The sequence below is a fragment of the Pteropus alecto genome, unplaced genomic scaffold, assembly GCF_000325575.1.
Source record: "Pteropus alecto unplaced genomic scaffold, ASM32557v1 scaffold40, whole genome shotgun sequence".
NCBI lineage: Eukaryota > Metazoa > Chordata > Mammalia > Chiroptera > Pteropodidae > Pteropus > Pteropus alecto.
In genome coordinates this window covers 20,255,939-20,269,235 of record NW_006431919.1, presented here as the reverse complement: position 1 = coordinate 20,269,235, position 13,297 = coordinate 20,255,939, and the positions used below count along the sequence as shown (strand labels likewise).

The 13,297-nt window shown below is 45.7% G+C and overlaps 1 protein-coding gene across 1 annotated transcript in view; it reads left to right on the top strand.

Moving 5' to 3' along the window:
• Positions 1 to 13,089: 13,089 nt before the first annotated feature.
• Positions 13,090 to 13,297, top strand: part of GRID2IP (Grid2 interacting protein) — a 28,059-nt gene continuing 27,851 nt past the window's right edge. The window contains 1 exon segment of the mRNA XM_015585173.1: positions 13,090 to 13,292. Coding sequence (XP_015440659.1) covers positions 13,090 to 13,292 — 203 coding nt within the window.

Below are 13,297 nucleotides of genomic sequence, written 5' to 3'. Positions count from 1 at the left end.
AAAGGAAAAGCTTTTCTGTTTAAAAAAAACTTACCATGCTGGGCACCTTCAATACATTGTATGCAAGGCCTTCATGAACTTGGGGACAAAGAATTGGGGAAAAAAACAAAATTAGAAGAGGTGATATCACCAGGGAAGACTGGTTATAGATGGAGCCTCATTACATCCGAGTAGGCTGGGTTCATCAGTGTCTCCAGCTGACTCATCACCCTACTAGTTAGTTCTGAGCTTGTGGTTAAGTATTTTGAGTTAGCTTTTTGCTCATAAGTGCAGAACTTTATTTTTAATCCCCATTCACTTTTTTCTGGATGGTTTCAGTTGAGACTAACAATCTTGGTTTGATTGCCTATGTTATATTGTGCTAGGTTGCTTTTAATTTTTTTAAAATTTATGATAGCAATACAATATTCTGTTCTTGTAAAAGAGTCAAAGTATACGAAACAAAAAATCTCCCTCGATCACCTCTCCCAAATCTCAGTCTCGTGACAGAATTAATCACTTGTTTAATGTGTATCCTCCAAAACTCTCATACAATTATACATATGTATTTATTCAACAAATATGTATTGAGTACCCAAAATACTAGGCACTATTCTAGGCCCTAGGAATGGAGCAATAAAACAGGAAAATCCCTGAACTTTATAGTTTACAGTCTAGTGTATATATGCAAATATATAATTTGTCGTTTACAGAAATGGTATCATCTTATACATAAGTATTCTCTATCTTGCTTTTTTTTCTGCTCAACATTTTAAATTTTGTAGAAATATATAAACAGCTAAAAAAGACTATTTTACTGTCTTAACTGTTACTTTATTGCCTATTTATATAAACATGAAAAATGTGAATTTTGTATTCACATAAAATGTTTACAGAGCTGTAATGGTATCTAGGTCATTTTTGAATTTTGCTTTTATTTAGTTTATCATAACTGCTTTTTCTTTAGATAGTTTTAATTATTCAAGGATACAGTATAATGAGCTTCCTGTTATCTTATTGTTGGACATTTGTATTATTTCCTACTTTTTAACATTATAGTTAGTTTTGCAAGTAACATATTCATAGCTTTTATTTTTTTCGGTTGAATTATTTTCTTAGGATAAATCTCTTAATGGTCGACCAGTTCCTGAAATTCATGTTTTTCTGGCAGTTTTTTCCCCCTCTGTTCTTCAAAACCTCCAAGCATAAACCTTGACACTTATATTTTATAAATAGCATAGGAGAAAACACACTACTTCAGCCTAAAACCAAAATTTTAATGTAAGCTTGGTAGAAAGCATCGTGTCACTTGTGAAACACGTAGCAAAGAATCCCTCTTTGGAGCATTCCTGAATACTCCTGTCAGCCCCTGAAACTGGACCTGTGGTATCAGTTTTTTACCTGCTGCAAGATCAGTTGACAGGATCAACCGCCTTTTATACCGCCATCTCTTGTCCCCAAGGGAATGACTGAGGCAATACTTAGGAAATGGAATACAGGACTTCAGAGCTTCCTTTGCAACAGACAGCTAGCGCATGAGGCTTATTTAAAATCAGTGATTTGGTGGTGAGGAGCAATTTTACAACGGAGAAAACCAAATTTTCAAAAGGAATGTGACAAAAGTATTTCTGTTGGAGGGCAAGGATTGGGTCTGTGTTTGTTTATCACTAGTAACTACTTTAATGACTAGCTCAAAGTAGATGCCCAATAAAAATGTGTTGAATGAATGAATGAAAGAAAAAGTATGAAGTATATACCCAAAGGAAATCTATATCCTGGATATCCTCAAAACAAAACTTCCTCTGGCCAGTAGGTGGGGCCACAGTGCGTCACCATCTGCCAACTTAGAGCATAATGTAGAGGTGGCCAACCTACAATTCCAAATTTCCACTTGGCCTTCGTTACCTTGATGGCTGCTCCTGAAAGCAACTGCGTTCAGCGACCAGGTCGAAGGGGGGTTATCAGGGCAGACTCTGCATTTTCTGATTACTTCTCAACAGGCCTTAACTCAGTGCACTGCTCAGCTCTCCTCACCCCAAATGCTCTCTGTTCTTCTCGCCACCAACTCTGCAGTTCACCAGCCTCGGTGGTAGCTCTCAAATGAACGTATAAGTACGCTGTATCTAAAAATTATCCATTGTTTGTCGGAAATTCAAATTTAATTTTGTATTTTTATTTGCTAAATCTGGAGATCCTATTTCCAGCCACCACCTGAATGCCTCTCAACAGAGATTCTAGTTCTACCCTAACTGGGACCAGGAATTAGTCTTGCAGTTGGACTCTGGTTGGCTAGCATTGCTGAGCAAAAAGCGGCATCCAGCCCCGGACACTGAGCTAGGGCTGAGCTGTCTCAGGATGGCCTCCGAGACATGTTCAGAAAAGAAAAGCCACCCGATAACCTGGAATAAAGGCAGACAAGCAAGAGTACAGGCCGAGTGCTGAGCGACGGTCCATCCCTTCGTGTAAAATACAGTTTGTGTTCCACTTGTTTGATTTGCACGTGACACAGGAAGGGGCTAGAGAAAGACAAGGGACGATGTTTGAGTTCTGTCTCAGAGCTGTGGGCGTGAATGAATGGCACTGTCCCAGACTCACGACTTTCTTATTTAACGCTCTCGACACCAAGTGAGTCAGGACCGATGCTGAGGTCTGTGAAGAACAGACGTAAATGTAATTCCAGGGGGAAATTGAGAATGAAAATATTGGATGGGAAGTCATGTAGGGGTTAAGAATACGAGCTCAGGAGTCAGGCTTCCTGGGTTGCAGGCCGGGATCCATCTCGTCTGGTGCTGTATGGCGGTAGGCCAGGTGGTACTTAACCTCTCTGAGTCTCGGTTTCCTCATCTGTAAAGTAAGGATAAGAGAATCTACCTCAAAGGGTGGTTGTGAGGATTAAATGAGATAATGCATGTAAAGCACATTAAATCAATATTGGCCGCTAATGTACGTGCAATCCTCAAAGTTAACAAACGTGATCAATACAGAAGAACAAACTGAGAAGTATTTCTGGCTCAAGAGGTTTGTGGTATCAGAGGTCTTTATGTTGCAAGTATTAGTAATCCCAATTCAAACTGGATTAAACAACAAAGGAGACTTCTTGGCTCTGCCCCTAGAATGTCCGGAGATGGGGCGGGCTTCAGGAATGGTTTGAACCAGCAGCTCAATGGCATCATCAAGGATGGAGGTTCTTTTTGTCCCTCACTCTGCCACCCCAGTATCAGCTTTACCCTCAGGCCAGCTTTCCTCCTGGTAACAGGATGGCTGCCAGCCACGGTCAGGGCTTCATGCTTCCACATTCACTTCAGATGAGGGAAGATTGGGGAGGTTTGCTCTGGCATTCCAAGTAGGACTGCTGAGTTTCACCTCATGGGTTTGAGTCATAGGCTCAGCCCTGAACCAATGATGGGGCCAGGAAAATGGAATGTGCGACTTGGCGAGTTAAACAAGGCCCTGTACTGAAGCTGTCGGAGGCATGTACTCCTCCCAAATCATAGCAGCTGCTCAGGGGAGAGGAAGATTCCAGATGGAGACCTGGGTAGCACTAGTAAGGAGCACGGATGCTGGGTAGGCACTCGATAAGTTGTCGTATCTGGAATGATGGGAAGAATATGTCAAAAATGTCCCTCAAAATTATGACTGAGCCCAGGATGAATGAAGACGCAACGGCAAAAACATGGGCTGCTTGGGGCATGGCGGGAGTTTGCGGTAGATGTCCTTTGTTTCCCAGACTCAAAGGCAAATCTATTAATAAAATTCCTTCCTGGCAGCTGTCTCCTGGTGTAGGTTCAAAGAAATGTATATTCAAAGGAAGGGGGAGGAAATTTTAGCCACGAAGCTGCAGTAGCAGTTCTGCAAGGTCACCCAGCATGGATGTGATTCTTTAGGAAGAGCAAGAAGGTGTAAAGAGAGAAGAGGCAGACATCAAAGGGCCGGCAGAAAAAGAGGAATGGCAAAGAAGGCCAAGTTAAGGGAGTCAGCCTACCTCGAAAACCAGAAAATACAGGACGTGTTCGCTCATCTCTCCAGGGAGTGTCAAACAGGGGAGGCCAATGGGAGGGATCTAGAATGAGTGTCCTACAGAATCCATGAAATGTCCCTGGTGGGGAAGTCAGGAGCCCTGGCCTGGCTCGATAATCACAGTGAACCACCAGGTTCTGATGGCTCTCCGGACCAGTGAGCCACTAGGCCAACGTCTCTTTAGAGCCAGCTACAGATGGCACAGAGCTGCCTTAGGAGCCCTTCCCCCAACCCAGAAAAGGCAACCAACCCACACCAGATTGTAATGTAGATGATAAACAAAACTTTATTACGTTAAGTCGCTGCGATTGGAGGTCATTTGTTACAGCAGCTAACATTAATCACCCTGACTAATATACTATCTGAGTTGTTCATGAAAGCCATAGCATGGTGCCCCATGCCGATCATCAAGCCTGCCCTGAAAATGCCATTCATTATGTCATTGGTCAGCTTCAGCTCTCTTGTCATGAGGATGGACAGTCATCTGGACCAACTTCTCTTCCCCAACCCCCGCGCCGCAGGTGGTCACCCACTCCCCTGCCTTTGATCTTAAGGGCACGGAGGCTTTGGGTAGGAGTATACGACATGCCTGCAAGATGGTGATGGTCAGTTTGGACTCTTCTCAGTCCAGGTGGCTGGATGTGTCAGGGCAGACTTGGCACGGAGAGAGGAAGACGCCAGCCAATTTCCAACTAATGTCTGGGTTTTCTCAATCGATCCCTGTCTGCCCTCGTTTGCTCTCCTTAGCCAAGGCCACTTCGCCCAGCTCTCAACACATCCTGAATGAAGAGTCTTTCAGCCATATTCAGATAAAATGTCTCTATGGCATTGCATTAGTTTGCTTCGGCTGCCATAACAAAACACCACAGACTGGGTGGCTTAAACAATATAAATCTGTTTTCTCCCAGTTTCAGAGGCTGAGAGTCTGAGATCAAGGTGTCAACAGTGTTGGTTTCTCCTGAAGCCTCTCTCCCTCTCTCTGGCTTGTAGATGGCCACCTTCTCTCTGTGTCCTCACATGGTCTTTCCTCTGTGCATGTGCATCCCTGGTGTCTCTATGTTCAGCTTTCCTCTTATAAGGACACCAGTCGCATTGGATTAGGGCCCCCCCTAACGACCTCATTTAAACTTAGTCACCTCTTTCTCTTTGAAGGCCTTATCTCCAAATATGGTCACATTTCGAGGTACTGGGGGTTAAGACTTCAACATATGAACTTGGGGGGAAACCATGTTGTGGTGTTCAGTCATATTTCAGTGAATTATTTAAGGGAGAGAAAAGCCTCATCTCATAGAGGAGTCAGGTCAACTACAACATACTCTCGACGACACCACGGTTGGGCTGGATGTTTTCCAGAGTTTGTTAGAAGAAAAACAAATTAGGAAAATATCTACACAACTTTGGGTTTGGTGTTGAGTTTCTAGATATAACACCAAAAGCATAATCCCCTTAAAATTGAATAAACTCGACTTTATTAAAATTAAATACTTTGCTCTGTGAATGACATTGCTAAAGAATGAAAATACGAGTTACCCACTTGGAGAAAATATTTGTAAATCACATATCAGATAAAGGATTTGTATCCAAAATACAAAAAAAAAAAACCAAAAAACAAACAAAAAAAAAACAAAAGAAAAACAAACCTCTTAAAACTCAACAATTACAAAAAAAAATTTAATGGTCAAAATATCTGAACAGGCACCTCCCTAAAAATGATACATGGATGCATATGGAAAGATGCTCAACATCATTTAACATTAGGAAAAAGCAAATTAAAATATCAATTACAAACCAATTGCTTGTAAGGATATGGAGCAGCAAGAACTCTCATTCTTTGCTGGTGGGAATGCAAAATGATACAGCCACTTTGGAGACAGTTTGACACAGTTAAACTTTGTCTTACCGTATGAGACAGCAATCATACTCCTAGATATTCACCCAACTGATTGAAATTTATGTCTATACGAAAACCCACATGTGAATATTTACAGTACATTTATTCATGATAACCAAAAACAAAGCCACCAGGATGTCCTTCAATAGGTGAATGGAGAAAGAAATTGTGTCCATACAATGGAATGATGTATAAAAATAAAAAGAAATGAGTTATCAAGACACAACATGGATGAATCTTAAATGCATATTACAAACTGAAAAAAACCCAACTTGAAAAGGCCACATACTGTATATTTCCACTTACAGGAATCTGGAAAAGGCAAAAATATAGAGATGCTAAAGAGATCAGTGTTTGCCAGGGGCCTGGCCAAGGGGTCGAATAGTGAAGCATGGCGATATTTAAGGGGGTTGAAATGCTCCTGTATGATATAGTAATGGTGGATGCGTGACATGATGCATTTGTCAAAATCCATAGAAAATTAAAGCACAAAAGTGAACCTTAATGTATGCAAATGTTTTTAAATCACTTAGGAATTGTGATTTAAAATCACTTAGGCATCCCAAGATGAAAGACAATGTGACCCCAAAAAATCTGTGATACAAATGTATGAAATAACCTCAGTGAAGGGGATGAGGGGAAAAGATGCCGACCTAAGTAAATTTGGAAATGAGTGGGGACAGTATGACCAGCGGCAATTATATTTGCTTGCTCTGTCAGCGGAAAGGGCCTAGAAGCAAGAACACCCCAGCAGCTATGAGCACGTCCGATGCCCAGATCTTATTTTCTAGTACCATTCTTCAATAAAAGAAATCGGAGCTCCTTGGAAAAAAATTCGATTCTAGGGCTGGGATGAGCCTGAACCATCTTAGAAAACCAGAAGATAAAGCAGCGTAAGACACACATATGCACACATCACACGCACATACACACACACAGCAATGGAGACTTGTCAAAGGGACACAGGAGCCAACTGAAGAGAGGCCATTGGCCAAAGGTGGGATGATTTGAGCGACAAAATAAGTAACATAGTATTGGATTATAATCCAAAGTATAAAATAAATATCCATGAGTCCATAGTGGTATACATAAATGATTGAATCAATGGTATCAATAAATAGGGGAGAAGAGATGTATTTCCTATGCAGAAGAATTCCAAATAATTTATGTAGAGCAGAACTCCCCACCTCTAAGTGTGGGCTGTGCATAGTGATTTCCTTCCAAGGAGGACAGTGGAAGGAGTGGATGAGAGTAGAGAAATCTGAGAAGCATGAGCTTGGGCAGATGATCAAGGTCAACAGCATGGAAATCATGTTGGCAGCATACACCCTTGATATGATGTAATGAGAATGGCACTTGGCTTTTGTGGTCTTCCTCGCCAGAACCCATAACCAGTCTCACTATGAGAGAGATACCAGGCATACCCAAGTGTGGAGCATCCCATGAAATAGCTGACTAATACTCCTCAAAACTGTCAAGGTAAAAAAGGGAGGAGAATACTAAAGAATATATTTAACGAATCTGTTACGATCTATTTTTAAAAAAATCTGTCAAGGTAATCAAAACCAAGGAAACTGCCACTGATTGGAGAAGCCTAAGGAGACATAACAGCTACATGTGTCATCCTGAATGGGACCCTGGGACAGAGAAAGGACATCAGGCAAAAACTAAGAAATTGTGAATTATAATTAGTAATAGATATAAAAAGATAGTTAATAATAATGGATCGATAATAGTTCATTAACTGTGACAAATGTACCAGTAATGTAAGATGTCAATCATAAGGGAAGCGGATGTGGAGTATATGGAAACAGTGTTGTCTTTGAAAACTTCCTGTGAATCTAAAACTACTCTAAAATTAAAAGTGTATTTTATAAAGAGTAGTTTGTAACTTTGGGGAACACAGTTGAATTGTCAGAAAGACATAGTAAGAGCGAATATAATAATCATCACAAAACAGTGCTCACCATGTACCACACTGGGCGCCATCCTTGAGACGCCCTTGAGATTACTAGGCAGCCGTGCAGGGGGAATTGACTTCCTCCTGTTAGAGGATGGGATCTCAGTGTTTATTAATGTACTCACTCATTTTACAATATCTAGGGCATGCAGGAGTGCTAGGAGAGGGCTCATGGGACAGGAGACCTCTGAACATGGTCTAAGGGGCACCTGCGGACATCTGGAGGAAAAGAGTCTAGACAGAGGGAAGAACCAGGGCAAAGGCCCGGAGGCGGGCGCGTGCCTGCCTGTACGTGGAGGGAGCGAGCAGGGGGTAGTGTAGTAGGGCGAAAAGTCGGAGAGGTGCCGAGAGGCTTGACTGGGTAGGGTCTCGCGGGCCATTGTGAGGACTTAAGCGATGGGGAGGGTTTTGAGCGGAAGAATGACATGATAGGACTTTCCTTTTAACAGATTAATCCGGCTGCTATGTTGACGATAGGCTGCAGTGGGCAAGGGACGACCTGTGAGGAGGCTGAGGAACCAGTTGGGGGGCGGGGGGGGGGCATGATGGTGGCAGTGAAGGTGGAGAGAAGCCGGTGAGTTCTGGTTATAATTTGAAAGTAGAAGGCAGAGTCTTTAGGATTTGCGGGGGTTTGAATTTAAAACGTAAAATAAAGACAGCCCTTCTGAGCAGCACCTGCCCAAGAGGCCCCAGAGGTTCTTTTTTCCATCCTGGCAGATACCTCCCTACCCCCTGGATACCCCAGAAACCTGGGCCTGGCTCCCTCCCTCCACCTGCTGGCATCCTAATGGCTTGGTTGGCTCAACCTTCTGAGCCCAGAGTGAGAAATGCCCTGGGCACATTTTGAGCCTGTTGAGACAGCCTGGGCGAAGCCTTAAAGATGGAACATGGGGCATGGAGAAAAGATCCTGGCTGGGGCTCCAGAGATGTGTATTCTTCTGTGGTCAGTTCTAGGGTCTTGAACTTGAAGTCCCCTGAGGGCTCAGAGAGAGGAAGGCAGAGATGGCAAACACCACCTCAGGCGCTCACGAGCTGGTGTGACCCTGGGCGAGTCCTTTCATCTCTCTGAAGCTGTCCTCTCTAACGTGGGGCTAACAATTCTGACTTTGTCAGGAGAGTTGTGACAATCAAATGACAGCTCCCTGGCACATGATCAGGTGTGGCTCAGTGTGTGTTCTTATCTCTACCACCTTTAAGGTACAAGGTTTCAGGGCATACCCCCCAAATAATTCAAGTTTTAAATATCAACTTCACCGAAGTATAACAGACATGATAAACTGCATACATTTAAGGTATACAGATCAATGAATTGTGACATGCCCATGCTTGTAAAATTACCACCACGAGCGAAATACAGAACATTTCCATCATCATGCCCCTCTGCAATTCACCCTTCCTGCTGCTTCAGCCTCAGGAATCACTGAGCTGTTTTCTGCCGTTATGAATCTGTTTGCATGTTACAGAATTTAATATAAATAGAATCAGAATATTTTGTTATTGGCTTCTTTCACTTAGCATAACAAGCGCTCTTGAGGTTCATCCATGTCGTGTGTATCAGTAGTTCATACTGCAAGCTCCCTAGCAGAATTTATAATGTGAGACTAGAGAGCACATATATTCACATCTGTTTCACACACACGTGCGTATACACACACACACTAACTTGGAGGCACCTCAGGGCAAAGCAAAGTCTGGAAAACATCCAGCTCAATCATGGTGACTTATTAACAGTATCTTCTAATCTATCTGATGCTCATCCCCCACATCTTGAGAAGAGGGGTTAAAAATCAACTAATTTTAGAAGTTTTAGATTTGCGGAGGTCATGAAGATAGTGCAGGTCCCTTTTACCCCTTACCCACTGTCCCCTGTTGCCGACATCTTCTATTATTAGGGAACATTTGTCACAGCTGATGACCTAATTTTGATCCATTATTATTAGCTAATTCGGATTTCCTTCGTTTTGACCTAATGTCCTTCCTCTCACCTAGGATCTCATCCAGCATGCCACGCTGCATTTGGTTATCAGGTCTCCTTAGAATCCTCTAATCTGTGACTTTCCTTGTTTTTGGTGACTTTGACGGTTTTGAAGAGTCAGGCATTTTCAGAATGTCCCTCGACTTGGCTTGCCCGATGTCTTTCTCATGGTTAGACTGGTTATGGGGTACCAGGAGAAGACCACAGAAGCAAAGTGCCTCTCTCATCGCATCCAATAAAGAGTGCAATGCCATCAACCTGATTTATCCCTGGAGATGTTGACCTTGATCACCCGACTGAGGTCACGTTTGTCAAGTTTGTCTACTGTAAAGTTGCTCTTCCCCCCACCCCTTCATGCTGTCCCTTTGGAAGGAAGGCAGTGTATGCAGCTTACACCTAAAGGGAAAGTAGCTGCCTAAATTGTTCGGAATTCTTCTGCATGGGAGATGTGTCTCTTTTCCTCATTTATTTAATTAATTGTCCATTTATATCAGTATGGAATGGTGGATATTTATTTTATACTTTGGGTTATAATCCAATACTATGTTTTTTACTTTGTTGCTCCAACTGTTCCAGCATTGGTCCCTGGGAGCATTTTCAGTTGGCTCCTGTGTCCCTTTGACTCTGTGTGTGTGTGTGTGTGTGTGTGTGTGTGTGTGTGTGTGTGTGTGTGTGTGTGTGTGTGTGTGTGTTTAGCCCGTCTTTACTCTCTGGCACTAGAAGATGCTCCAGGCTCATCTTGTATACTTCCTGCCCAAGCCCTAGAATCAGCCATTTCTCCAAGGAGCCCAGGCTCTGTTTATTGTGGAATAATACAGAAATCAAAACCTGGCACTGGATGTGCTCACTGCTGCTGGGGTGTCCTTGCTTCTAGGCCCTCTTGGCTGACAGAGCAAGCAAGTGTATGTGCAGATACTAACCTACGTATATACACATATCCGTGAATACGTCTATATGCATCCAACTCCAGCTATGGTAAGAGATCATACTGATGCCCCCAATTCTAATCCAGTACCACATGGATCATTCCAGCTTTCCCCTTTGCTTGTCTGCAACCTCTCATCCAACAGAGAGAAACCTGGCTCCCACAATCCATTTACTTAATTGTCCAATTCCAGTGATTTCAGAATTATTAACCTGTACTCACTCCCACGGGAAACTACTTCAGAAACCAGAGCGCAGTGCGATGCGTAGTTCCTTTTGCCTGCAGTTGTACAGAATTACTTAGGTCAGCATCTTTTCTCCCACCCAGACCTTTTTTCCTGGCCTGGCTCTCCCTTCCACCCGCCAATAAAATCTGGCCTAATGGGCTCCAGGGGTGGTGGTCTCTGTGGGGACCAGACCCCAATGCTCTATTGAGCCTCATCAGTCCCCTCTGCCATCTGTAGATTAAGTGACACCCTTCACCCCAAAACAATCCAACCAAATCCTCTCAATCCACCTGCCAAGCTCTGTGACCTCATGGGCACACTGTCCCAAGGCCCGGCTCGTCGAGTGTCACTCCTGCCTGAGGACCATTCCTCATTCCCCCAGGACCATGTAGCAGGGGCCGGCCACTCTGGGTCCTGGCCGAGCCGTCCCGCCGTTCTGCTGGTCTTCCTGGTAACTGGGGCCTTCTCAGGTTACTCAGAGGATCACTTTGCCTTAGAAACTCCAGCTGTCACCTCGGACGCATCAGTAACCGATGCCAAGGCCCTGAGCAGCACAGGGCCGGCAAGAAGCGGGTATCACTGGGAGTTCTGCAACTGCTGTGTTCTGTCACCACGTCCATTGCAGGCACCAGTAAAAGAGGTGAGCAGATCTGGGGGGTGGGGGTGCAGCACCCAAAATTCTGTGATGGGGGCCCTGGGATGTCTCCTGTTTCGTGCCCTGAGTTAGCTCAGTCAGCCCTGTCAAGAGCCTGGATTCCTGCTTCCAGGCAAAGGCCAGGTGGCGGAGAGGGGCCCAGAGCGGGGGCTCTGGGTAGGTGGGAGAGGGCTGGGGTCGGTCTTCAGGGCCAGAGGGCTTGACATGGTGAAAGCCAGGGGCGTCCAGGTGCTGGCAGCCTCTTCGGCCCTATGGGCACCACAGGCTGGGTGTAGAGGTTTTAGGAATTGCTGGCTCTGGCCTCTGACAGGCAGCCCTGTTGCAGGTGTGTTGTTCAGAACAGGTGTGCACCCAGAGGGTGAGCATTGCCCTGGCCCCAAATTCAGAGTATCTAGGTATCTAGCCTGTCCCTCCTTGACTGTGGAGGAGCTGGTTGCTTCTGTCATGGCACGAGCCCCTCCAAGACATGGTGATGCCCTCAGCCTTCCTTGGTGTCTAGGGCAGCCACCAAGCGACAAAGGAAGTGTCCCTGAGGCTCCATGGCAGCAGCACCTCCTGGCAGAGGAGGACGAGAGCCCCTGGGGTGTGACAGCCTCCACTCCACCCAGTGTGAGGAGTTCTCACATCGTGCTCTCTTGGCGGGTGACACAGGTTCTCACTGGATGTCACTCAAGGGCTTTACTTCTTAGTCTGTGATGCTTTGGAACCCTGGGTCTCCCCACCCGCAACTCCCCAGCTTCCAAGAAGTGTTCCCCAGGTGTCCTACGAGAGGGAGCCAAAAGGAGGATGACTCCCATGGGCGAGGGTCTCCAAGCACCTGGGGAGGGCTGAGGGCCACCCAGGAAGGGCCTTCAAAGCCTAGCCCTCCGAGGTTCTGCTAAGCCAGGGCCAAGAAGGCCTGGGACTGCAGACTCTTCCCCAGAAAACTGAGTCTTCACACCCCGTATAGCACACAGTTTCAGAGCCATCCATGCACTCCTGAAAGGAATCTCTGTCCTACACAGACCGGGAACACACACACTCAGAGACTGCTCCATCCAGCACAGCCCTCGCGTGCTGGCTGTTTGTGCCTCCAGCCCATCCCACCTGTCCATATGGCCGGCCTCGGAGGACAGAGGCACCTCCTCCCTGGAGCCTGTCCTAGAGCCGGGAGCCCAGACCCTAGATCAGCCACAGCATGCTTCCCCAGGGAGGTCAGGAGCCTTAAAGCTTAAAGGGCAAATATCCCCAAAAGTCAGTAGGAATTTGTGACCTCGTGTCACTGAGAAATCCTTCTGTCATAGGGAAGTTGGTGAATTTTAGGCCCAGCTGGCTCCAGGAGTTCAGACAGTACCTAAGAACTGATCCTCCAGAAGGTTATAGCACACTTCCCGGGCCATCGAGTGGCATGCAGCACTGCAGACAGGGCCACAAGCAATCCCCTGCGTGCTGCCTCTCTCCAGGCGCACCGTCGCTGCTGCCATGCCTGCCACCAACCAGGGCTGGCCGGAGGACTTCGGCTTCCGGCTGGGCGGCTCCGGGCCCTGCTTCGTCCTGGAGGTGGCTGAAGGGAGCAGCGCGCACGCCGGGGGGCTGCGGCCCGGGGACCAGATCCTGGAGGTGGAGGGAATGGCCGTCGGCGGCCTGAGCCGCGAGCGCCTCGTGCGCCTGGCCCGGCGCTGCCCGCGCG